The sequence below is a fragment of the Erythrolamprus reginae genome, chromosome 1 (genome assembly GCF_031021105.1).
Source record: "Erythrolamprus reginae isolate rEryReg1 chromosome 1, rEryReg1.hap1, whole genome shotgun sequence".
In the NCBI taxonomy this organism is placed as follows: Eukaryota; Metazoa; Chordata; class Lepidosauria; order Squamata; family Dipsadidae; genus Erythrolamprus; species Erythrolamprus reginae.
In genome coordinates this window covers 148148326-148176021 of record NC_091950.1, presented here as the reverse complement: position 1 = coordinate 148176021, position 27696 = coordinate 148148326, and the positions used below count along the sequence as shown (strand labels likewise).

The 27696-nt window shown below is 42.2% G+C and overlaps 1 protein-coding gene across 1 annotated transcript; it reads right to left on the bottom strand.

Moving 5' to 3' along the window:
* PRKAG3 (protein kinase AMP-activated non-catalytic subunit gamma 3) lies at positions 1-27426 on the bottom strand. The gene is made up of 11 exons (XM_070736678.1): positions 27335-27426; positions 25232-25313; positions 21889-21947; positions 17722-17767; positions 17029-17083; positions 14946-15076; positions 12360-12521; positions 11857-11894; positions 9186-9332; positions 5569-5662; positions 1-799 (listed from the first exon to the last, which is right to left on the bottom strand). Exons 1-11 carry the CDS (start codon positions 27413-27415, stop codon positions 777-779), a joined length of 918 nt encoding a protein of 305 aa, XP_070592779.1. The 5' UTR covers positions 27416-27426; the 3' UTR covers positions 1-776.
* Positions 27427-27696: the final 270 nt, after the last annotated feature.

The window sequence follows — 27696 nt, the reverse complement described above, 5'->3', positions numbered from 1 at the left end:
ATCTGGTGGGCCAAGTAGGCCTGTTTTTCGCCCACCCCAGGCTCCAGAGGCAAAAATGACCTCCCCCATTCCTCTGGAGACTCCCCAGAAGCCGAAAATGTCCTCCAGGCGAGCTGAAAACCAGCTGGCTGGCACACACATGCATGTTGGAGCTGAGCTAGGGCAACAGTTGGCGTGCCAGCAGATATGGCTCTGCGTGCCACCTGTGACACCTGTACCATAGGTTCACCATCACTGGCCTAGTTCTTTCCAAGGTGTGGAATCTGTCTTTAACTGAGAATTAATCTACCTCCTGGTCTATCCTCCTGCAGCGAAGGTAGAGAACCTTTTGGATTAGGCTTTATCCTGAAGCAGTAGCCATCGCCTCTAGTAATCTTTTTTCCAGCCGAAGCAAAAGAAGCCCTGAAGCACATTAGATTTTCAAATCCAATTTCTTCCAGCCAAGAAGAGGAGGCAAGCAATGGACGCATTGTTAGACGTAGACTTCTCCTTCCCCTCCCCCTTCATTTGTAGCAGACTGGTTCCTTATATGAGTTTATGGGGCAAAGAAGTGACTCCTCCGTTTGCAATTCTGAGCTTAGAATTGAGGTTAGAACTCCTCAGGTGATGTTTCAACTTTCTTGGTCCACTGGGAGGAAGGAACTGGCAGTCAGGGCTCCAGTGTTGGCTCTTGAGATTCTAGGCCTCCTTCAACACTGTTAAGAGCGTCTCTTCCTGGCCCACCAAGCCATAGATGCAGTAGCAGTAGATCAAGTAGCAAGTAGTCCTGCACACTTTCAGAAGGAATAGCGGTTGATGCCTACAGAATGGAATTCATAAGAGATAAAACATTATCTAGTAGCAAATGAGCCAGCCCTGCGCTGCTTTTGGTTACTGAAGTGACATGAAGCTTCTTGGAAACTGTGTAAGGAGTATGTCTCACCAGACAGACCCTACCCCATAGTTGTTTCTCTGAGAAGTACATTTCTGAGGGAGAATGCAGGTCAAACTACTATGACAGAATCCTCAAGTGCCTACATGCCCCTTCCCCATTTAAAAATACTAATCTATTTTGCTGATCAACTCATTAGGAAGTACTTTTTTTGAGACTGAAGTCATAGGAGGATAATAACCTTGGATTTTGATATACCGTATAAAATCAATACACTAAGACAGAAGTCTCCAAACTTGGCAACTTTAAGACGTGTAGACTTCAACTCCCAGAATTCTCCAGCCTGCATAACTATATAGCTATGCTGGCTGGAGAATTCTGGGAGTTGAAGTCCACAAGTCTTAAAGTTGCCAAGTTTGGGCACCCCTGCGACTAAGAGCAAACAATGATTATAGGGCTCGGGGAAATTGGCAATAACTTTTCTGTAAGCAGAGAGAGCTGAAACATTCCTAAAATTCTGAGAAGCGAGATGGAATTTAGAAGAGGCTTGGATACGCTGCTCTCTAATTAAGTAGGCAAGAGGGGATAAAATAAAAGCAGGATTCTGTTATTATAGTCAATCTCAATAAAATAGTGTGCTAGTTCTTCTGAAGGGTTTGATTCCTGATCTGGTCTGCTTACTAATTCATTGTAAAGCAGGAGCAGATAAAAGGAAGATTGGGAGAAGTATTTATAGGTTATTGGATGATTTCCAGTGGACTGGCAAGCGTTTCAGACTAATAGCTGCAGCACAATAATATTTTTTTTAAAAAATAATTATTTAAAAATTAAAATTTTAATATTTTAAAATTAATATTTCACACTTAGTTGGGTTCACATCTGCATTAGTTTATACCAGGGGTGGGTTCTAACATACTTCGGTGCCGGGCTGTGCATGCATGCGTGGTCGTGCCGCGGGGGCACTTGCACATGCGCAGTGCCAAAAACTTGTCTCTGTGCATATGCAGAAGGCAAAAACAAGATGGCGACACTCACGGACCAGCACCAACTGAACCAGCTCCATGATGTCATCACCGGTTTACTAATGGATCTAAAGAACTGGTTAGAACTGGTAGGAACCCACCTCTGGTTTATACCTAATTTTATTTTTCTATTTAGAATAAATAAAATATATTTGTATTAACCAATAAAAAGTTGATGTAGTCAAGTCACTATTGTGGTATTAATTAAAATTTCCAGGAAATTAAATATAGGGTTTTTTCAGACAGGTCTCTGGGATTTAGCTTTCATTCCAGATTCTGAAAGATGGAACTTTGGGTTTAAAAAATGAAGTGAACTGAGCAAAGCTGACTTTGTTCTGCTTTAATGTCATTCCAGTGCTCCAGCAGAATTAACATAAAACAAGTACAGTATAATGTCACAACTTTCAAGTATAAATCACCTATAATTACAGCTTGTCAACTCAAAGAAAATCAAAGCAGTTTCCAATCAACAATATTGGCTACAGTCCCAGATTCTGCCTTTATTAAATGCATTACATAATTGCTGACTTTATTAAACTGTGAATCAAGGAGGAACTATCAATCAATGAAACTGACTGAGAAAGACATTTGTTATAGCCTTCCTAATTTTATCTCTCTTTTGAGCATTGTGTTGGAATATAGTTTGAAAGCTTAATAAGGACATTTTCAAATAAGGATGTTTATAAACAAAGGATTATGCTTAAGCAGCATTATCCATACTTTTCCCCTAAACTTGAGAAAGCATGCATTTGTATTTTTGTATTTTATATTATAAACTAATAAAAAATTATACATACATACATACACACATACATACAGTGGTACCTCGAGATACGAGTTTAATTCGTTCCGGACCTGGGCTCTTAAGTCGAGCAGCTCTTATCTCGAACGACTTTTCCCCATAGGAATTAATGTAAATAATTTTAATTGGTTCCAGCCCTCAAAAAACTCACAAAGTTAGTCTAAATTATGCAGAAAGACATGTTTTTAATGAAGAAATGTATATGTACATATAAATGAATAATGAAGTTTCTTTCACTTAACTTGTAAACTTTCTTAAACTTTTAAATTTACATATGTTCAACTTCTCTGCCACCCAATCCTGTAGGACAGAGGTCCCCAACCCTTTTTGCACCAGGGACCGGCTTTAAGCGATCAAGAGAGGAATGGGTGAATGAATGGACGGAGGGTGGGAAGGAAGGAAGGAAAGAGGGAAGGGACAGGAACGGAGGAAGGAAGCAAGGAAACTTATGAAAGGGGAGAGTAAGAGAGGAATGAGTGAAGGGAGGGAGGGAGGGAAGAAGGTGGGAAAGAGAAAGAAAAGAAGAAATAGAGGAAGGGAAGGTAAAAGAGAGAAAGAAAAAGAGCAAGAAAGAAAGAAAGAAAGAAAGAAAGAAAGAAAGAAAGAAAGGGGGAAGGGACAGGAACAGAGGAAGGAAGCAAGGAAACTTATGAAAGGGGAGAGTAAGAGAGGAATGAGTGAAGGGAGGGAGGGAGGGAAGAAGGTGGGAAGGAGAAAGAAAAGAAGAAATAGAGGAAGGGAAGGTAAAAGAGAGAAAAAAAGAGCAAGAAAGAAAGAAAGAAAGAAAGAAAGAAAGGGGGAAGGGACAGGAACAGAGGAAGGAAGCAAGGAAACTTATGAAAGGGGAGAGTAAGAGAGGAATGAGTGAAAGGAGGGAGGGAGGGAAGAAGGTGGGAAGGAGAAAGAAAAGAAGAAATAGAGGAAGGGAAGGTAAAAGAGAGAAAGAAAAAGAGCAAGAAAGAAAGCTGCAAGCACCCCCCCCCCCCCGAGCCCCCCAGGCCGGCTGCAACCTTTTAAAACACGCGCGCCACTTCGCAGCTGTCTCCTGAAGCCGAACGCGGAAGTTAGCGTTTGGCTTCAGGAGACAGCTCCTTGGCGCTTGTATCTCGAATTTGGGCTTGTAAGTAGAACAAAAATATCTCTCCCCTCCCAGCTCTTATCTCGAGTTGCTCTTAAGTAGAGCAGCTCTTATGTCGGGGTTCCACTGTACACACATACATTAGAAATAATGCATATTCCTAGACAAATCTATAAAAAACTGTCCTCCTTATCTCTAGGACTTGACATTTGGGAAAGTAGGAGGACATATTGGGAATTGCAAGCTGAAGTTTTGCTAATAGACAAATTGTGTATTCAAGTCAGCTGAGCACACAAATACAGATGGGCACAAATATTGCTAGCTTTGGACTGGTGCCAGCAGCAAAAAATCAAAGTCAAAGGCTCAGTCGGGCTTATTCAAAATCAAGCACAGTGGAAGAAGGCAAGAAAAGGCTTTTGGGTGGGGCAGTTTATATATCCAAATGGCCAAATTCTCATGATAACCCTTACAACTAAAATGATACAGAAGAGAATTAGATTTTTTTTAAAAATGTTTCCTCTGGGACCACTGCTTCACAAGCAAAAGGTAGCCAAGACTGTCCAGAGCTATGCAATACAGGAGGCACTTAAAGCATTAGTGGGAATTTCAAGTTGGAAGGTTCTATGACTTCTTTCTCTGTAGCTGTAACTTCCTCTGTTACTGAGAAATGGATAGAATACGCAACCAATTTATTAGTGCCACCGTGTTTCTCCAAAAATAAGACTCACTACTTCAGCTTCAACCACAACAACACAAGAGCACACAACAGATTCAAGCTTAATATTAACCGCTCCAAACTTGACTGTAAAAAATATGACTTTAGTAATCGGGTTGTTGGAACTCATTACCGGACTCCGTAGTATCATCCCCTAACCCCCAACATTTTACCCTTAGACTATCCACGGTTGACCTCTCCAGATTCCTAAGAGGTCAGTAAGGGGCGTGCATAAGTCCACTAGAGTGCCTCCCGTCCCCTGTCCTATAGTCTCTCTTATATCTTGTATTTCTTCTCTACTATATCCTCTATAACCTTCATTGTGTATTATTGTGTATTGGACAAAATAAATAAATAAATAATAAAATAAAAATATTTTTTTGAACCCTGAAATAAGCGCTTGGTCTTACTGCCATGCATTCCAAAGCCCGATGGGGCTTATTATCATGGGATGTCTTATTTTGGGGGGAAACAGGATAGGCAGAAACAAAGAAATATTTTTCTCATATTCTCTCTCATATTCTCTTCCTCTCTCCCTCTTTCTCACACAAAACTACTTCCCTTGGTACATGCTCCTTTGATTGTTGCCTTCAGCAGAACAATCCAGAACCCTTAATTATCTAACTTGGTACAAATCCCTGCATTATCCGTGTGCAGTTTTGCAATCAGAAAATAAATACAAGAAAATCCACATGGCTAAAAGGAAAGCAACCACACTTAAAAGCTTTCATTTATCTATAAAATTAGAAGATGCGATTTTGTCTTTTTGAATCAATGCTGCCCACTCCCCCAAAACCTTTCTAAATTGCTCCTATAACTCCGTGGCAGTGAACCGGCCTTCCTTCCAAGCCAGGAGAATGGTGCTTGACGGAGTATAAATACAGACCTGGCTTGATCAGATGGACGTGAGAAACCCAGCAGCAAGTTAAAACAAAACGAGCAGCAACAGCAGGAGGAGGAAATAGGCTGGGGAGGCCAAGGCCTGAGGCCTACCTGAGCTGGAGAGAAGTGGAGGAAATGGAGGGTACAAATGGAAGAAGGATGGAGCGTCGACCAGCTAAGATTTTAGGGCATCGATACCTGCGGGTGTGAGCACCAAGGCTTGGAGAATGTCAGAGAGGGACACGATCCCCCGTGGAGCGTTCTTCTTATCCACCAGAACCAGGCGATGGACCTACCCAACAAGTGAGCCAAACACCATCAGGGCCAAAGGAGGAAAAGGACAGGAAAGAGGAGTTTTTAGATACCAGACAGAAAAGATGCCATTCACAGAAGGTGAAATTACAGTGTTTAGTACAGTCTGTTTAGGAATTTGGAGCCCTCCGAGAGAAAGGTAGGTGGGAAGTGTATACAAATACATAGGGTGGAGCATCAGGTGGGCCTTATTGCATCACTGTCACATCCAAAGAACCTGGAAAAGAGCCGATGCGCACTGGGCTAAAAGAAAGCATGGAGGGCTCTTTCATGCCAGTCACACTATTTAAAAAATAATGTTGTCCCTGTGTGAAGAAGTTCCTGAAACATTATCCCATGTTTTCTTATATCAGTGATGACGAACCTATGGCACGGGTGCCACAGGTGGCACACAGAGCCATTTCTGCTAGCAGGCGAGTCGTTTGTTTGTTTGTTTGTTTGTTTGTTTGTTTGTTTGTTTGTTTGCTTGCTTGCTTGCTTGCTTGTTTACTTACTTACTTACTTACTTACTTACTTACTTACTTACTTACTTACTTACTTACTTACTTATTAGATTTGTATGCCGCTCCTCTCCGTAGACTCGGGGTGGTTCACAACATATAATACAACAATTCACAACAAATCTAATGAATTTAAAAAAAATTAAAACCCCATTATTAAACCAGACATACACACAGATATACCATACATAAATTGTATAGGCCCGGGGGAGGGCAATGCCTCAATTCCCCCATGCCTGACGGCAGAGGTGAGTTTTAAGGAGTTTACGGAAGGCAAGGAGGGTGGGGGCAGTTCTAATCTCCGGGGGGAGCTGGTTCCAGAGAGTCGGGGCCGCCACAGAGAAGGCTCTTCCCCTGGGACACGCCAAACGACATTGTTTAGTCGACGGGACCCGGAGAAGGCCAATTCTGTGGGACCTAATTGGTTGCTGGGATTCGTGCGGCAGAAGGCGGTCCCGGAGATAACCTGGTTCGATGCCATGAAGGGCTTTATAGGTCATAACCAACACTTTGAATTGTGACCTTTGCTCAGTTGCAACGTGCATGTGTGTGCCAGCCAGCTGATTTTTGCTTACTCAGAAGCTCTGGGAGAGCATTTTTGGCTTCCAGAGAGCCTCCAGGAGGATGGGAAAGAGTGTTTTTACCTTCCCCCAGCTCCGGGAAGCCTTTGGAGCCTAGGGAGGGCGAAACACAAGCCTACTGGGCCCACCAGAAAGTGGGAAACAGGTCATTTCCAGCCTCCAGAGGGCTTCTGGGGGGTGGGGGAAGCTCTTTTTTCCCTTCCTAGGCTTTGAATTATGGGTGTGAGCACTCATGCATGTCCAGTAGCATGCGCGCACACTCTTTCGGCACCCAAGGAAAAAAGATTCACCACCACTGTCTTATATGCTCTAATTATGAGGGAACTGAGATATGCCCTTCCCCCTAGGCCTATACAATTTATGCATGGTATGTTTGTGTGTATGTTTGGTTTTTTAAATTGGGTTTTTAAAAAATTATTTTAAATATTAGATTTGTTATATGTTGTTTCACTATTGTTGTTAGCCGCCCCGAGTCTGCAGATAGGGGCGGCATACAAATCTAATAAATAAATAAATAAATAAATAAATTATAAAGATACCATCTGGAGCCAATACAGGCATTCCTCGATTTACAACCAGTAGTGAGTTGCTATCAGTGCGGTAGCAGACTGCGCACCAGTGGCGGCTGCCAGATTGCGCAATTTGCACGTGACCGCTCCGGTGGCAGTCTTATAGGCATCGCCATCACTTTTTTTTCAAATTTTGTAATTTTTGCTTTGTGTGTATGCGCAGAAGCAAAATCTCATGAGGGGATGAGCGCGAAAGAGATTTCGGAGATTTTTTGCTTCTGCGCATGCAAAAAAAAATCAAAATCTCATGTGCATGCATGTTTTCTCGCAGGATTTCAGCACGTTTTTGCTCTCTGCATAGGCACAGAAGAAAAACACTGAGGGGACTCATGGGAGCACATCACAGAACTGTTTCAGTTGGTGGCAGTTGATGGGCGCTGCCATCTTTTTAATTTTTTTCTTCTTCTGAGCATGCGCAGAAGTAGAGTTTCCGGCACTGCTCATGTGTCGTCATCTTGTTTTTGCCTTTTTTTTGGTTTGAATTGTTTTTTGAGCACTGTACCTGTGTGCATGTGCAAAGCGCACCCATGCTCATGTGCCGACAGGAAGAAGCTTACAGGCAGCAAGGTAAGTTAGAACCCACCCCTACTTACAACCATTGCAGTATCTCCATGGTCACATGATCAAAGTGCAAACTCTTGATCACAGGCTCATGTCTAACTATGATGGTTCATGCGATCACCTTTTATGGTGATCTGACAAGCAAAATCAATGCAGAAGCCAGATTCACTTAACACCCGTGGCAAAAAAAAGGTTGCAAAATAGGGCAAAACTCACTTAAGAACTGTCATAAGGTAAGGACTATCTGTAATTTCCCATCTAGACAAACTTCCAAATCATCTGGATCCATTTTATTTATGGATCAAGGATAATCAAGGGAATTTTATTTCTTTTAAAATGGCTAAGTTTTGTTTTATTATTTGTAAAACACGCCATTCTATTCATTCTGTCTATTCCAGGTACTTGAGAAGGACTCAACAGGCAGATAAAATGTGGAATCCAGTCTAAATATCTGGCTGACTGAAACCAACCATAATAATAACACAGTGGTACCCCTACTTATGAACTTAATTTGTTCTGTGACGAGGTTCTTAAGTAGAAAAGTTTGTAAGAAGAAGCAATTTTCCCCATAGGAATCAATGTAAAAGCAAACAATGTGTGTGATTGGGGAAACCACAGGGAGGGTGGAACCCCTGTTTCCTCCCAGGAAATTCCTAGAGAGGCCCCACCGAGGCTTCTCCCCACCTTTTCTGTCCCTGTTTCCTCCCAGGAGATTTCTAGAGAGGCTCCACGGAGGCTTCTCCCTGCCTTTTCCAGTTACAGTTTTAGAGGCTCGGGTTTGTAAGTGGGAAATGGTTCTAGAGAAGAGGCAAAAAAATCTTGAACACCCGGTTCTTATCTAGAAAAGTTTGTAAGTAGAGGCGTTTGTAGGTAGAGGTACCACTGTAATGCCATAATTTGAATTTTTTTGCTTAAATCTTCTTCAGTGGCCAGGAAACTAAAATAAAAGGTAGAAGTTACAAAAGTTGCCCACACTGAATTACAAATGAAAAATAAAGGTCCATCAGCAGCATCCAAAACACACCCATCCATTTGTCTACTGTTTCTAGACACGATCTTTTCCATATGAAAAAGAGCAGGTTAAGTGAACCAAATTGCTCCTGGAACACCTGTCAATAAAGGTCAAGGGACAGATGGCAGGATAGTTGGATTAAAACCATACATCAGCCATGACCTAATAGACAAAAGTCTTTGAATCTGATGCACAAATACTGAGGACATCTAAGGAAGGAAGGACATGCATTTACCCATCCCATTGCGCACTCCTATCTACGATGCTCCTATCTACATACCTGCTCTTTGACAATGCGATCAATTATGTCTTCTAGAGTCTCATGGGGATGGCATGTAAGGACCCCTTCTAGGCAGACCGAGCGCTGTTTCAGGGCTTCCCCCACAGTAATGTCCAGGTTGTTGTAAGACTTCTGGGCAGCCAAATGCTATGGAGAGCAAGTGGAAAGGAGGAGTTTGGAGGAGAAAGGGGGTAGGACATTATTATTATTTATTTATTTATTTATTTATTTATTTTGTCCAATACACAATGAGAGTTTTAGTAGTGTATGTATATATATATACACATAGTAAAATACATGATGAAGGTTATAGAGGAGATACTCATAGTAAAATATATCAATGAAAGAATAAAAGAAGAGTTATAGGAATTGAAGAAAGGTATAGGAGATATAGGAGAGCAATAGGACAGGGGACGGAAGGCACTCTAGTGCACTTATACTCGCCCCTTACTGAGCTCTTAGGAATCTGGATAGGTCAATCGTAGATAATCTAAGGGTAAAGTGTTGGGGGTTTGGGGAGTTCCACGCTTCGACAACTCGGTTACTGAAGTCATATTTTTTACAGTCAAGTTTGGAGCGGTTAATATTAAGTTTAAATCTGTTGTGTGCTCTTGTGTTGTTGTGGTTGAAGCTGAAGTAGTCGCCGACAGGCAGGAACGTTGCAGCATATGATCTTGTGGGCAATACTTAGATCATGTTTAAGGCGTCTTAGTTCTAGGCTTTCTAGGCCCAGGATTGAAAGTCTAGTCTCGTAGGGTATTCTATTTTGAGTGGAGGAATGAAGGGCTCTTCTGGTGAAATATCTTTGGACATTTTCAAGGGTGTTAATGTCTGAGATGCGATATGGGTTCCAAACAGATGAGTTGTATTCGAGGATGGGTCTGGCAAAAGTTTTGTAAGCTCTTGTAAGCAGTGTGAGATTGCCAGAGCAGAAGCTCTTACTTTAATATGGCTACCATGAAAGCTGTGAGATACTTCAAATTCTATGAAGCAAGGCCTTAGCTCACGGGTGTCAAACACAATCATGTCACATGGCATCTCATGACATTTTTTTTTTGCTTTTCTGGAGCTGGGATGGGCATGGCCTGCGCATGACACATCCAGCCCGCGGGCCACCAGTTTGATACTCCTGCAAGCACAATCATCTCATATTGACACACTAATTCATGGTACACTCATATGTCACATTGAACCATGGTTTGCCTAGCTATGGTTTATTACACTGCAATTGGCTGGCTTCTAATATTTTAAGTTACCCGTTACAGCTTTAGGACTTCAATGCCTGGGTTCATCCAACATGATAAGCCACGATCAAATTAAAAACAATATGATCTACTGTGATAAGAGAATCCTGCCATCATATAATAAATGTTCTATAGAAATAAATCTACGCTAGTGAAAGGATTATTCATCTAAAATTTCAGTGGTTCTCAACCTGAGGGTCGGGAGCCATTGGGGGGGGGGTGTCGAACAACCATTTCAAATGTTGCCTAAGACCATGGGAAAGGACAAATATCCCATGGTGTTAGGAACCAAAGCTTCTATTCTGGTGCCTTGGAACATATTTTTACAATCTGACCAATCAGGCATTTACAATCAGAGTGTCCCTCGGACCTTCCTGCAAATCAGCTTAAAGCTCTGGTTGGAAGATTTGGCATTAGACTTATGGTTGGAGGTCACCACAACACGAGAAACTGTATTAAGGGGTCACGGCATTAGAAAGGTTGAGAACCACTGAATTCTAAATCACTGAATGGGACAGACAATAACAGAAGCTTCATCTGGAGGCATTGTCCTTACCCAGCTTCTCCAAAATGCAGGGGTTAGTTAAATGCTTTATTCTGTCTTAAAGGTGAACTTTTTTCTTACCAAGAGTTAAGAATTGCTGTCTTCCCATCACATAAACATACAAGTTTTATTTTGCATGTGAACTCTTACTAGGTTAGTCCTTCTTAGTGTATTTAATGTCCAAAAACTTCATTCCCAAATAATTGATCTTTAAACGAAGAGTTATCTTAAGGGAGTTTTATTCTGCCAAAAAAAAAAGGTAAATAATTTTTTTAAAAAATTTACTTTATAGCTGGGAATGAAGCAAATCTTAAATCTGGGAACAACTTCCTTTAGGGGAAATACAGAACTTCTGTTTCTCAGACTAGGGGTCTCCAAACTTAGCCACTTTAAGACTTGTGGATTTCAATTCCCAGAATTCCAGGAGTTGAAGTTCACAAGTCTTAAAGTGGCCAAGGTTGAAGATCTCTTTATATCAGATCATCTGAATCTTGAAGAATATCTGTCCCATACATTCATATTTATTTTGAAATCATAGAAATAAGATTGAACAACTCTGACGAAAATAAATTGGAGAAGCTGATGGTACGATGGAATAAGGTGAAAGATTATATGCTGAGTAGAATTTGTGACGAAAATGTGAAAAATAAACTCCAATCACTCTTTTAATAATAATAAATGCAAAGTAGAGCTAAGGAAATAAAAGAATATAAACTAGTAAATATTTGAACCCTCGCAATTGGTGGTGGTGGTGGTGGTATTGTCAGTCGGGTGATGGGCACATGCACTGTGCACCGTTTTATGTTTGTTTATGTAATTCTTATGTGCAAAACCAATAAAAAATATTTTAAAAAAAGAAGAAGAATATCTGTCCCATACTTACAATCACATCAAAGCGGGAATAGAGGCCAACTACCGTTCCTGCAGAAGAAACAGAAAGGAACAGTGGTTCAGGAATCTCTCCAGGTATAATGAATTAAAGCAAAGCCTTCTGCACATGAGCATAGGGTGAAAAATCATGTGCAATAAAGGAGCGTGGGTGAAAAAGCGTGCATGCAAGATTGAAGCAAGCATGCACGCGTGAAGCCTGCACTTCCAAACCAGTAGGAAAGATAAGTAGATTTCACCACTGCTAATAACCCTAGTAAGTGAGGTCAACTGGTAACACAGAATGCCTGAAATATTTTCCTTACTCGAGGCCTTTAAACAGAGGCAGGGTAGCCCTCCATTCTGAAATGCTTTAAGAGATTTGAACTAGATTGCCTCTGAGTACCTTTCAGTAAAAGGGAAGAGGTGCCTTAGCTATGCATGAGCATGTGAGAAAGCGGATCAGGATACAGGGAACATAGCAAAAATGGGATAAGCAGCCAGAAGATTTCTTCACACCTTTTTCATTAACCACAGGCAGTGCCGAGACTCTGCGGTCCACAAAAATCTCCAGAGCTGAGTAGACAGGAGCGGAGTCTATCACTGTAGCAATGTCGCGAAAGGTACCAATGCCCAGTTCCTGGATGGTTTTCTGCAGGAAGCGTGGCTTTGGAAGCATGGCTCCCTGCAAGGTGAAAAAGAGAGAGAATTATTGTGGAAGCTTTTTGTCCATCTTTTTTTTTTGCTTACAATGGAGGCATGGGGTGAAAAAAACAAATGATATACTGTATTTTTCGGAGTAAAAGGCACACCTTTTTCTCTCCCTAAAAGAGGCTGATAATTTGGCTGCATCTTATACTCTGAATGTAGCTGGTTTTTTCAGCCCTAACTAGCTGCTAACAATCTTCCCAGCTTTTATCTTGCAGGCTCTTTCACTGTTTCTCTCTGCGAAGAATATTTTCCAAGCCCTAAGACTTTCCAGGGTTTTTTCTCATTGGTCTAACTTGCTCCAAATATTTCTTTTCAGCCCTAAACAAGTGCTAATGATGTTCCCAGCTCTTACCCGCTTACAAGCTCTTTCATTGTTACTCTCTGCAAAGAATGTTTTCCAAACCCTCTCTTTGGAATTTTTTTTTCATTGCTTTACTTGCTACAAATGTTTATTTCCTGGTGCTAATGCTGTTCCCAGCTCTTACTGGCTTGCAAGCTCTTTCATTGTTACTCTCTCCGAATAAAGTTTTTTAAAGCCCTAACCAGGGGATAAAATAATGTGCTGGCTAAGGACGCTAGCCAGATGAATACCTGGGAAGCAGATTCTTTTCTCTATTTTCCTCCCCAAAAACTAAGGTACGTCTTACACTCCGAAAAATACGGTAATTTTTCTCTGAATCCAAAAAGCTAGTAAAAGACAAATTTCCTTAATGTTCCTATTGGCATAGGGCAATCTCAGGTAGCTACAAAGCACCTCCTTGTTTAGGCCTCCACTTGGGAGCCACTATTTTAATTCCCACAATGCTCCTGAGTTTGAGTCAGTCTTTGAACAAATGGAAATTTATGGTGACAGTTTCTGGCTGTCTAGATCTGATTCAGAGCAATGATGTTGCCAAGGAATCTTGCAGAAGAGAAAGACAGCAAAATAGGAGGGATTCATCAAATGGCAGTAATAATTGCTTCTTTGTCACCTAAATAATACCATGATCATCAAACCAAGATTTTTAATTTAAACATATACAGATCTATTTCTGAATCCTTATTCTGCAGCTTCAGTGATTATTTTAGCGTTACCCCATATATTTCTTTATTCTCCTTCCAAAACATTAGCATTCTTACTCAAGGTGAGATCTCCTAGCCTGATCAAACTCCCTTCAGAGTTAAAATAAGAAAAAACAGAGAATTAATTCGCTCTGGGAAGAAAAAAAACCATTTAGAACAAAGGACGTCCAACACTGACAACTTTAAGATTTCAACTCCTAGACTGATAGAACTTTATAGAAATGTTCAAATTATTATGAAAATGCAAACAAGCTGTGATTTGATGTTAATGCTTTATGATTCTGGATTCAAAGAAGAGGAACAATGTAATTCTGCACTCAACGTTCCACAAAAGAACTTTTAGCCAGCATTATGCTTTCAACTCATCATTATAGCCATGATATTGAGATCTTCATGCCAGACCAAATCCAAATGCTGTAGAATAGAAGATACCGAGGCCACAATTACATACAATTAAGGCCATTTCTATTTATTACTGTTTACCACTCCTTTTCTATCTCCCTCTATAACAGTGGTTCTTAACCTTTCTAATGCCACGACCCCTTAATACAGTTCCTCGTGTTGTGGTGACCCCCAACCATAAGTCTAGCACCAAATCTCCCAACAGAGTTTTAAGCTGATTGGCAGGAAAGTCAAAGGGACACCCTCACTGTAAATGCCTGATTGGTTGGATTGTAAAAATATGTTTCAAGGCACCAGAATAGAAGGTTTAGTTCCTAACACCATGGGAAATTTGTCTTTTCCTATAGTCTTAGGCGACCCCTGTGAAATGGTCATTTGACCCCCCAAAGGGGTCCCGACCCCCAGGTTAAGAACCACTGGTTTATAAGTATTGGCTCCCTCCTTAACACATCTTGTATGTAACTAGGGACCACCTACCCCTCTAGCCCTTTCTCCAAAGGCTACTTTTTCTCCAAGTAACTAAGTTTTTTAAAAAAACATAATAACTTTACTCTCTTCCATCTTTCACTTCATTCAATCTCTAGCATCTTTCCCTGTTTAAAATTCTGAACAGCTTGAAGGCAGGAAGAGATTTGTAGTCCGGTTTTGGAGTTCAGCCCAAGAAAAACTTTTCTCTCAACTTCTTAAAAGCACCATGAGCATTTTAAAAACAAACCCTTAAGGAAAGTGTTCAGTAGAACAGTGTTTCCCAACCTTGGCAACTTGAAGATATCTGGACTTCAACTCCCAGAATTCCCCAGCCAGCATTCGCTGGCTGGGGAATTCTGGGAGTTGAAGTCCAAATATCTTCAAGTTGCCACGGCTGGGAAACACTGCAGTAGAGTCATCACACCGCAGCAGCACTCCGGGCTTCCCAGACCTTCCCAGAACTCACAAAGATATGCAGAAATTTGAGGATGCGCTTGTGGGTCAAGATGTGTAGGACGTTCCCCGAGATGGGGTCAATGACAGGCAGCCGGTGGATCTTATTCTTAATCAAGGAATAAACTGCATCAAAGAGGCTAGGAGAGGGAGAAAGGAGAGGCATGAAAAGTGTTACATTCTCAGACTGAAGCCCAGAGGCCTCAGTCAAGTCTTCCTTTCTGGAGGGAAAACACTGGCTGCTGATTGGCTGGACCAGTGACGGTGAACTTTTTTTGGGTTCGCATGCCAAAAGGGCAGTGATCAGCTCCTACAGGTACGGTCAGGTATGCAGAACTGGTATTAAAATTTTGAATGTTTTTCTTTTTTTCTCTTCTGGGCTCTGGGTATGTTTTTCCTATTGCAGTAAATGAAATTGAATGTGTATAATTTTAGAAGAGCTGTGCATGCATTTATGTCTGTACATACACATACAGCTTATATCAGTGATGGCGAACCTATGGCATGTATTGTGGTTAGCTCTGGCCCAGCTCCTGCCCCAAGGACTGTGGATGTGGGGAAGACATCCACATGCTGCAGGCCTGTTTTGCCCCTGGTGGAATCTGCTGATGCAGGCTCCTCTGACCAAGAAGACATGAATGACAGGGAGGAGGAGAGTGTGGCAGACAGCTCAGAAGGAGATCAATTATCTAGCTCCTCCTTGGATTCAGAACAAGAGTTAATGATACGGCCACGCATGCAGAGAGCGATGCATAGGCAACAACAACTGAGAGATTATTATCAAAGAAAATGAGGCCACCTGTGGTTGGGTGGGGCTGTGGTAATTAGTGAGGCTGCTATAAATAGCAGCCTGTGGGTTTGGCCATTGTGGAGGATTATCTGATCCTTGTGTTTCGTGACTGCTTTACTGACTTGGACTTTTTGTGTGCTGATTTTTCCCCGCTTTGAAACTAAACCAGAGCAAAGTGTGTTTCACTTTGTGAAAGAAGAAGGACAGTGAATTGCCTCACAGCTGCAAGATAAGTATCACAGAACTGATAAGGGACTTGTACAAATTACTAGTTTGTTTGGAAACGAGTGCTCTTTGCTATACCAAAAGAGGGCTTGGTTTAAGTGAATTTTCATTATAAAGAACATTGTTTTGAATTTTCAAACGTGTGTGTGTCTGAAATTTGTACCTGTGAATTTTTGGGAGGATTCTACCAGAGAGCCCGACAGAACAGGCACGGGTGCCACAGGTGGCACGCAGAGCCATATCTGCTGGCACTTGAGCCATTGCCCTAGCTCAACTCCAATGTGCGTGTGTGTGCTGGCCAGCTGATTTTTGGCTCACACAGAGGCTCGGGGGGGGGGGGGTTGGCTTCCAGAGAGCCTCTGAGGGGGGTGGGGGAGGGCATTTTTACCCTCCCCCAGCTCCAGGGAAATCTTTGGAGCCAGGAAAGGGTGAAATACCAGCCTACTGGGCCCACCAGAAGTTGGAAAACAGGTTGTTTCCAACCTCCAGAGGGCCTTCGGGAGGCAGGGGAAGCTGTTTTCGCCCTCCCCAGGCATTGAATTATGGGTGTGGGCACTTGCGCATGTTTGATAGCATGCACTCACACTCTTTCGTCACCTGAGGAAAAATAATAATAATAGTAATAATTTATTAGATTTGTATGCCGCCCCTTTCCGAAGACTCGGTTTGCCATCACTGTTTATATAGTAGATAATGTATATTTTTGTGTGCTTGTGTGTAATATGTATGTACACATGTGTGCTTGCGTGAAATATGTATGTACACATATGGCATATATACATATACATAGAATTAAATAGTATATTTTGGAGGTTCAGTAATAAATGGAAATTGTATCTCTTTGAGGAGAGGAGTGGCCAGGCACCCTAACCCTAACCCAAATCCTGACGTGAGTGGCATCAAGTTGGCCACCTTTAAGCCAGTCACATGACCTTTAAGCCACCCCCGTCACATGATGGCCAAGCCCCTCCCACCTGGTCACATGCCGGCAAGCCACACCCACAAAATAAGCCATGCCCACAGTGTGGTAGTAAAAAAATTTGCAGCCCTTTTTTTCCAGGGAAATGCTTGACTTACCTGTGGTTTGGAGAAATATGCACCAAAGGCTTGAAGGAACCCTGCAAGTACACCTCTGGATAGAAAGGGACACAAATGGATATATAGTTAATAAATGCAGTTGATAATGTAATAAGAGCAGATTCTATCAACAATAAAATAAAATTTGCCAGATTGCCTTAGTTTATTTGCAATAGAATTTTTATTTCTTGCAAAAAACAGTTTAGCACAATAACAGACTAGCACTAGTAGCCTATATAAACATTGGAGAATAACAAAAACTAGACTGTAAGGCTAGCATAGAAAAAAGTGAATGAAGGATATAAGTATAGCATGAAACTAACAGCAATAGCACTTAGACTTATATACCGCATCACAGTGTTTTACAGCCCTATAAGTGATATACAGAATGTCCCAAACAATCTGGGTCCTCAATTTACTAAGGATGGATGGCCAAGTCAACCTTGAGCCAGTGAAAACAGAATAAATCATGATCTATAGTACATAGACAAATAATATCCATCATTTGCTTTGAAAAAGAATATTGGACAATTAGACAATATAAATTTGAATTTGAAGAATGGTTTTAATCTAAGATTAATGCATGTAAATGGACATAAATGTAACGTTCACATATGTGATGATGTTAACTAATGTTAAAAACATTAAACTGCATTTATGATATTCAGTTTCTCTGAAGGATATCCCGCTTACCTCTCCAAGTTTCGATTTTGTGCCCCTCAATTTCGTATATCTGGACCTGGAACAAAGTAATAGTAGTGAATAGGACAGATACCATTGCTGATCATGTGAGTTTACTATCGCTACTATGTGCTATTAGTGAATTAAGAAGAAATGCTGGATTCAAAAAATCATCCATTATTCTTCAGGGATGCAATCTGGAACAGCAGAAATAACCGCGTCCACTTCCTGTCACTCCAAAGATAATTCATTCCACATTCAGGGCTTCTTTATTAGGCTGGGAAGGGCGGAGGAGGGGGATAACTCAGATCTTACCTATCTTCTGCTTAGTATGGGGAAAAACACAGGTCAGGGTTCCAAGTAACACCCCCAATGGAAGAAGACTCCAAGGCTTGAAGTTCCTCAAAGTTCCATTTTTATTATTGTCATATTGGCACATGTGGGAAAACCCAAATCTGAATGTTCCAGGTTTTCCCCACCCAAAAGAAAGTCAAAGATCCATCCCCTACACACCCAAAAGTCCATCAAATGGTCCAATCAATTCAATGTCCCAACTGGTGACCACCCCCCAGTCAGTCCCATCCAGGTACAGGCCAAATGACCTTGACTCCCATAGAAAGGAATGTTGTCGTGACTAATCCTCCACCAATCCGTGCAATCCCCCATCGTGTTTTTCCAGGCACTGGAAAAGATGGCTTCCAGGGCTGGTAGTATCTTTTAAATGTTTCACCAGAATTTAGATGATCTTTTTAGAGAAGATAAAGGTTTATACATGGAAGGTGTATGTCAAATTTCATCACGCAGAGTTCTGAGCTACATACTTTTTAAAATGTGGAGGGGGGGTTTCAAAAAAGGCAGTGATTTTGTTGTTTTGGGATAGATTTGTGAAGAAATTTACAGGAAGAACCACCTCTTTAATGGGAAGCACTTTTGCTAAACTGTACTTTTCTAAACTACACAATTCTGCAGGATAAGTGAGAAGGAGCAAATTATAACACCCAACACCTCTCATTTCCAAGGGGTCTTTTTTTCCAGCTCCAAAAATGCTGAGATTGGTTGAATAATGTTTGAAGCAAGGCTTAATTTGAAGACAGACTTGCTGTTCACTGAACACACAAAAAAAACACCTGCCTTTCTACCAAAAATTGTTTTTCTTTTTTTTCCTTGAGGCTTTTGCAGTGCTAATAAGTTAACAATATATAAAATAGCTGAAGACATTCATATTTTACAATTCTTGTTGATAAACCGTCTTTGTTTTATATAATAAAACTTTCCCCAGCCACTGAAGGGAGATTCCAAAACAAATACACTTTCCTAATTAACAGTGCTTATTGTGTTTTTAGTGAGCCTGGGGTCAATTGGATTACTTGTGGCTAATAAAAATCCATAACATTTGGTGGTAAATCTGCAGAAACATATTGGGAATAAAGTTTTGTGGAGGCTCTGAATTAGGCAAAAGCTGGCTGGGGTTTACCCAATTTATTCTGGATAAATTAATATCTATTCCAAAGAATCATAATCTCTACTTTATATGACCTGGGTTTCAGCCTAACTCTTTGTAGAAAACCTCTAACTAGAAAAAAAATTGAAGAAGGCATCATAAAAAGATGCTTTTGAATGCTAAATACTTGATGGCTGTCTCATAATGTGCATCTGCTTTCTGTTGCTTCAATTATCTCACCAGTAGATTTCATATTTTAAAATATGTTATTTCAGAATATTTAAAGCATAAGTATTAAAGTGAAGTCGTCAAAAGGATGAGTTACCTGGAACACACTGTTTAAGATAGACCCTCATTTTTTAAAGCCAGCCATTCAGCGAGCACCTCTCGCTATTGGCTTCTTGCATATGGAAGTGATAACCTTAAAAAGTCACTTCTTGTTCCCTTGAATGAGAACCCAACAGTGTAACATCATATTGCTTTTAGAAATGGCTCTAATGCTAGTTGTTATGAAACGACAAATACTTTGACTCTCAATATATATGTTGAGTAGACATGTATTATATACAGTAGAACCTCGACTTACGAATTTAATTGGTGCGGGAAGGAGGCTCGTAAGTCGAAAAGCTCGTATGACGAAACATTGTTTCCCATAGGAATCAATGGAAAAGCGATTAATGCGAAACCGGCCGCCACCACCGAAGGAGGCTTGAGCCTCCCGATCCTCCCCGCCCCTTTGCCATGCATGTCATCCTGCATGCAGGATGCCATGCAGTCAGGAAGGTCATCCTGCTCCCCCCCCCAGCCAAAAACACAAAGGCTGCGGAGGGAGGGAGGGAAGCAGAGCGGGGCGGCAGGCGAGGCGACCGCTCTTCCGGAGGGGCGCACGGGGAAGGGCTTGAGCCGCCGCCTTCTCCTTTCCCCGTGGGAGCGCCGCACCTCTTGTCTGCCTGGCCTGAGAGGCACGAAACCGGTGGGGTGGGGCTCCTCCGGAGGGACGCATGGGGGCTCCAGAGGAGCCCCATCCCGGGCAGAGCAGCCTGAGGGGGCCGGTGCGGCGGCACCTTCGCCTCCTCCCGCGCCCCGCCCCCGCTCGGCAATCGGCCCGGCGGCATTGCTGGCATTCCAGGTGGGCCGCCCGGCATGAGCACCGGTTTCGTGCCTCTCAGGCCGGGCAGACAAGAGGTGCGGCGCTCCCACGGGGAAAGGAGAAGGCAGCGACTCAAGCCCTTCCCCATGCGCCCCTCCGGAGGAGCCCCTCTGGCGGTTGTCCGGGTGGGTGAAGGTGGCTGGGCCACTGGGCCGCTGACAGGGACAGGCGGTGAGCGCTCGTATCCCGAATTTGGACTCGTAAGTAGAACAGAAATATCTCTCCCCTCCTAGCTCGCATGTCGAAATGCTCGTATATAGAGCAGCTCGTATGTCGAGGTTCTACTGTAATTATAAAATTTCCCCCAAAATTCTGCTTCTGAACTATTTAGGAACACCTAAATAAGACGGAGTGGCTGTGGGTCCTGCCTCCCAGGGACAATTCCATCTGTCCTTCCATAACCCTGGGGGGGGGATTATTGACCCCCTCAGAGAGGGTCCACAACTTGGGCGTCTTCCTCGATCCACAGCTCACATTAGGGAAACATCTTTCCCTATCTGGACTGGGAGTCACTGCTCACAGTCACTCATGCCCTCATCACTTCGAGGTTCGACTACTGTAATGCTCTCTACATGGGGCTACCTTTGAAAAGTGTTCGGAAACTTCAGATTGTGCAGAATGCAGCTGCAAGAGCAATCATGGGCTTCCCAAGGTATGCCCATGTTACACCAACACTCCGCAGTCTGCATTGGTTGTAGATCAATTTCTGGTCACAATTCAAAGTGTTGGTTATGACCTATAAAGCCCTTCATGGCATCGGACCAGAATACCTCCGGGACTGCCTTCTGCCGCACAAATCCCAGTGACCGGTTAGGTCCCACAGAGTTGGCCTTCTCCAGGTCCCGTCGACTAAACAATGTCGTTTGGCGGGACCCAGGGGAAGAGCCTTCTCTGTGGCGGCCCCGACCCTCTGGAACCAGCTCCCCCCGGAGAATAGAACTGCCCCCACCCTCCTTGCCTTTCGTAAAGTTCTTAAGACCCATCTCTGCCATCAGGCATGGGGGAACTGAGACATCTTCCCCGGGCCTATACAGTTTATACATGGTATGTTTGTGTGTATGCTTGCTTTTAATAATGGGTTTTTTAGCATTTTTTAAATTATTAGATTTGTTCTTACATTGTTCTTGTTATTGTTGTGAGCCGCCCCGAGTCTACGGAGAGGGGCGGCATACAAATCTAATAAATAATAATAATAATAATAATAATAATAATAATAATAATAATAACCTCAGATTTTTCTAAAACATTTATTTTTAAACACACTAATATTTCAGTTGTATTTACCATGCCAATGAATATTTATTCTAAAAGTTACTCGTAGGCCAACGAAAAATGATTGTGGTGGGTCCACATTCTTGGTTTAAAATGGTTTCCCATTTTAAAACTTTCTTTGTTCACCTACCCATTTTTCCAGCTGATAGGCTCAACTCTTAGAATCCCAAATCTGGAAGAGCTCATGCCTGCAACTTAATTTTGGGTGGTCCTCCCCATTTGTTTCCTCTCCTCTTCTCTCCAGGCCCCTGAACGAAACTGTCTAAAGCCACTTTGCTCCAGATTTGAGAAGTTGTTAAGGTACTGGAAAACTCACCAGAGGAGATCGATAATAGCGATGTAAGATATTAATAAAATCAGTGATGGTCAGCATACCTGCAGGAGAGGAGGTAAGAAAAAGAGTGAATGACACTTATACACACCTGGAGTTTGCAGGACATGGGCTGCAGGCAGCAGTAGGTTCTAAAACCCTCTGCTATCAGTTTGCGTATTTGCTTGCGTGCACGAGCAATGCTTCTGCGCATGCACGGAAGCGTCCCAGGTGGTTGGGCGGAGCCTCCTGCTGCTGGCGCTACCGATTCCGGTAGTGGGAGCAACCCATTGTTGGTTGCAGCTAGAAGCTGCAGGAACTAACAGAAATTACATTACATGTGGTTTCTTACAGTCAATTATGACTCCTGCCCTTGCTGACTTCCACATCTCTACACTCCTAGTGATTTACCCCTTCCTGCTGCCATTAGTATGGAGTGCTATCAATTTTTTTTTATAAAGTATCTTTATTGTTTTCCAGAAATAAAAAAGAAGAAAAGAAAAAAAAAAGTAAAAGAATAAGGAGTAAAAGCAGTATTTCTCACATGTTTTGTTCTAGTTTAACAGACCTTAATCCATCTCTATTACCTTTCTGATACATTTCTTTATATTTTGTCATATTTTGTCTTATCAATTTTTTTTTAACCATAGCCACTAGCCATCAAAGCGGTAGGGTGGAGGAAGACTTGGAATGATCCAACCAGGGGTGTGTTAGAGCTAACAGGTCACAAATTGCACATGGGCCCTCCTGGGACCCACAATTGAAATTTGGGAACAAAACACAAATTTGGCAACTCATTCTTTATAATTTCTATTGAAATAAAACAAGTGTATCCAGTTTCCTCTAGGCTTGACAGACCTATTTTGCAGAGCAAGCATCCCGCTTCCTTTCCATCCCCGTTTTGTAAATACTACAAACTTTGCAATATTTTAAGTAAATGTGTATGTGTGTATTTAAAACGTTGCTTGCTCCTATTTTAATTGAAACAGCCATCAATGTATGAGGAAACAGAACAGACCAAAAATGTTAAAATTGAAATTTTAAAGGCTTGAAGGTGCAATTTAAGGTATTGGTGATCACCTCTAAAGCCCTTCGTGGCATGGGTCCAGGTTACTTGAGGGATTGTGTCATCCCACTAGGATTGCCCCATACTGCTTGTGCTGGCAGAGGAGGCATGCTGGGAGTCCCATCAGCCCGATTATTCCGGCTGGGAGGGTTCAGGAGGAGGGCCTTCTCTGCTGTTCCTTCTGCCTTCTGGAACATTTTGCCCCCCCTCCTCCATGAGATTGGCCCCAACCAGTAGTGGGCTGCTGCATGAACAGTCCAGTACGCAGTCCCAGTTAGAAAAATGGAGATGCACGCGTATCTCAGGGTCCCCAACACTTGCCCACATGAGATTCACCTTCTGCGCATGCACAGGAAGTGAAATCTCGTGTGAGGAGCCAGGGTGGCGCAGCAGGTAGTGCTGTACTGCAGGCCATTGAAGCTGACTGTAGATCTGTAGGTCAGCGGTTCAAATCTCATCACTGGCTCAAGGTTGACTCAGCCTTCCATCCTTCCAAGGTGGGTAAAATGAGGACCCGGATTGTGGGGGCAATAGGCTGGCTCTGTTAAAAAGTGCTATTGCTAACATGTTGTCAGCCGCCCTGAGTCTAAAGAGAAGGGCGGCATAAAAATCGAATAAGCAAACAAACAAATTTCACCAATTTTCAGTGGGTATTTTGCTTCTGCTCATGCACAGAAGCAAAGGAATCTCCAAAAATCGGCGAAATCTCCAAAAATCAGTGAAATCTCCCACGCGCGAGTATCCTTGTATGGGATTTGGATTCTGCGCATGCGCAGGAATCCAAATCTCATGCTGCTGCATGCACCTGCACATACCGGACACGTGCACGCCCACGCTCGCCACCGGGAATGCACCAGTAGCACCGGCGATGGGCAGCCCTTCCCTGGGCTATTTTTTCATAAAGGCCTGAAGACGTGGCTCTGCCAGTCGGCTTGGGACCCCAGTGTGGGAACAAGGTAATGGAGTTGACTGATTGAGTTAAAACAGATCCCATCTTCCCCGTCAGCCCTTTGTCCCTGCCCTCCCCGTGTGTCTTTAATTTCAATGTTTGTTTTTAAATTTTTATATTTATTTATTTATTATTTATTTATTAATTGGATTTGTATGCCGCCCCTCTCCGCGGACTCAGGGAGGCTCACAACATACTGCAATACCAAAAAAACATTACAATATAGTTTATCCAATTAATATGCTTAAAAGATTCTTAAAATTCTAATTTTAAGCATCTTTTTAAATTTAAGCCACCCAGAGTTGCCTTACGGTAAGATGGGCAGGCCAATAAATTTTAAAAATAAAAATAAAATAAATAATATAATAATAAAGCTTTACAAATAAAATTATCCACAAAGCTTTCAGTAAGGTGAAATTGCTGAAATGTGTAATTGGAGTAATGAGCAATGTGATTTAGAGGCTCCTCCAACAATTTCCTACAATGAAAGTAAGCCACTAAAACAGCCTGCTCCAGTTCTAGGAAAAAATGTGTCCAAATATGTCCATAGCCAGTTCATGTATTCCAAAGTCACGTTTTCCTTCTAGGGAACATAGAATTCTTCTTTTTTATAAATATGACTGCGAGCGGTAGGATCCTATGTGTTTGATTTCATGCTGGATTTACTGAGGGGATTACTGCACTTTTTCTTACGTGAGGTAAATATTGCCAGTGCTGCCTCTAAAAGAAAAAAAACACATTTGTGCCGGGAAGGCGTGTAATCTCTCTGGCAGCTATAGAGCAGTGTTTCCCAACCTTGGCAAATTGAAGATATTTGGACTTCAACTCCTAGAATTCCCCAGCCAGCGAATGCTGGCTGGGGAATTCTGGGAGTTGAAGTCCAGATATCTTCAAGTGGCCAAGGTTGGGAAACACTGCTATAGAGCACAAATAATCCCAGTGATGAAGAGCCCAACTGCCTGATGGATAGGGGTGGTTCTGCGGTAGGACAACTATTGCTGATCAAATCATGACCTCTGAAGGTTCCTTCCCCATAAACCATGGATTATGTGGACAGTGGTCAGATGGCAGCTTAAGAAGGAAGACACTGTGTTCGTGCCTGGCCGTTTTACCAAATTTAATCTTAGGTTCATTGTAAGGACAAGTTCTTGGCAAGCATTTCATGCTGTGGCAAGCAGGAACCTTAAAAATGTCTGCATGCGTCAATTTCTGCCTCCTGGACTCTCCTTAACACATCTTGAAATGGGTGGCAATCCCAATTCCCCTCTCCATCCTTGCCATGCCCAACTGTTGTGGTGCTTAGCCTCTGCTGTTCATTCAGTTGCATCACTTACCCACAAAGCACTGCTGCTTGCTGTCCCAAAGAGGAGCGGCTCGCACCCCATTAGCCACCATGGCCAAGAACGCCTTTTTAATCTGGGACAAGAGACAGAAATCAGATTGACTGGGGAGGCTGTATTCTGTGCCTCACCCCACACCCTGCCTCCATAGGGCAGAGGTCTTCAAACTTGGCAACGTTTAAGACTTGTGGACTTCAACTCCCAGAATTCTCCAGCCAAATTTAGGGACCCCTGCCATAGAGAATAACTGATTAAACATTGTGCAATGAACAAGGAAAGACTACTCCAGGGTTGGTTCTTTATTCTGCATTTGTCTTCTTGGATAGCATAATACAGTGGTTCTCAACCTTTCTAATGCTGCGGCCCCTTAATACAGTTCCTCATGTTGTGGTGACCCCCAACCATAAGTCTAGCACCAATTCTCCCAACAGAGCTTAAATCTGATTGGCAGGAAGGTCAGAGGGACACCCCCACTGTAAATTCCTGATTGGTTGGATTGTAAAAATATGTTCCAAGGCACCAGAATAGAAGATTTAGTTCCTAACACCATAGGAAATTTGTCTTTTCCCATGATATTAGGTGACCCCTGTCAAATAGCCGTTCGATTCCCAAAGGGGTCCTGTCTCCCAGGCTGAGAACCACTGGTATAATAGAAGATGTAGTTAGGGAAACAGGGATCATCTCACTAAAACTGATGAAGTGGTCACTTCGAACACAGCATTCTGGTCAATTCAAGGAATTATCATGCAGAACAACCAGGAACAGATATATTCTTGTGAACCAGCTATGCCATTGTTTTATAGCTTTTGCTCACATTAAATTAATCAGATGCTGATCCTGTTGATAGGCAAGATGAATACTATAAATATATTCAAATTGATTATCTGGAGAATAATTTGCAGTGATCTTGAGATTGTACCAAAAATGGAGGTTACATTTGGTCTCTTTTATCTCAATGTTCTCACGCGCACTTTTTCCTCTTCCAATGTAAATGAGGAACAAGTTTTGCAGCAGCATAAATAAAAGTTATACCGTATTTTTCTGAGTATAAGACGCACCTTTTTCCTCCCTAACAGAGGCTGACAATTCAGGTGCGTCTTATACTCTGAATACAACTTTTTTCAAAGCTTTTCCCCCCAGCCCTAACTAGGCTAACAATCAACTATTCAGAAGCTATAGATGATTCAAAGTGCAGTTACCTGTCTAATAATGGGTTGTGCTTTATGTACCCAAGTGGCACCATTATTGCAAGAGCTGCATTGATTGTTGGGAAGCTTCTGGTTGCAATTCAGGGTGCTGCTTATAACATACAAAGCACTCTGATTATCTAAGAGCGGACTTGCTTTTGAGTAGAATACAGCCTTGTGGATAATGCTGGAGGGCAAAGCATCCTGCACAAGTTTCCCTTTCAAGAGTGCCGAAAAGAAAAACCCATACACGTTCCTTCTCATTTATGGTTCCCCTTCTAGGAACAACCTATGTCCACAGACAAAGATTACTTTGTCCTTGTAGATACTTCAGAAGATAATCAAGATATGGTTCTTCCTTAAGACCTTTGGGAATAGAATGTAAATGTGAATATACAGCAGCTATTCTCAAAGTTGAAAAGAAGAGGAGCCTTTATACTATTTGACATGGCATATTTTTAAACCTAGTTTATATTAGAGCATTGTTAGCCACTTAAAGAGTCTTTCGACAGAAGTAGCATATAAACTCAAGTAAGTAAATAAACATCTAAGATACCAAACTTCATACTACACATATGAGTGCCACCCCGTCTGTAAGTCATGCCCTTCTAGAGTCATAAGTCTTTTATTTCTGATCATAATCCATAATCTGCCTGGTAATACAACTGCTAATTTGGTAGTCCAAATCCCCCTCTTATTCTTGCATTTTGCAAAAGTTTTAAACAAATCCTTGGTCTTTTCCCTTGCCAAATAAATTTAGTTGTTATCTTATTCATATAATTAAAGACATTTTTATTCACTTGAATTGGTATAGTTGAAAAAGGAAAAGTAGTCGTGGTAAACTCATCCCCAATCCCAAAGTAGTCTTCAAATTACTACATGGTTTACAAAACACCTGTATCCTCCTTACCTGGAGAGTGGTCTCAAACACGACCAGTTTGGAGCTGGTGGGAATAGCATCGTAACAGCGATGGCTACGCATGAACTGCATATAGATTTCAGCATCTGGGCCCAGGAAGTCAATATCAGGACCAAACGCCAGAATTTCACAGTCAAGGGAAATGACATCATCGTTATCTTCCTGTTTGCCCTGTTCGAGCTTTGTGTCCTCTGACGTCACTCCTGTGCTGGGACCCAGGAATGTGCCTTGCTTAAGTTGACCTGTATCTTCTGAAATCCGTGTGCTTGCTTTGGTATTCCAATCCTGAATCCTACCTTGGAGTATCATGTCATTGCTCGCTCCACCGTTGCTGTGAGCTCTGTCCAACTCTT

Bases quoted from the DNA above. Each gene is read 5' to 3' on its own strand.
- PRKAG3 (XM_070736678.1), bottom strand. From the start codon at position 27,415: ATGCAGTTCATGCGTAGCCATCGCTGTTACGATGCTATTCCCACCAGC. The intron at 15,077-17,028 runs GTAAGTCAAGCA...TCCCTCTCCTAG, and splicing joins CATATTTCTCCAAACCACAG to CCTCTTTGATGCAGTTTATT. The intron at 12,522-14,945 runs GTTCTGGGAAGG...CCTTGCAGGGAG, and splicing joins ATTTCTGCATATCTTTGTGA to CCATGCTTCCAAAGCCACGC.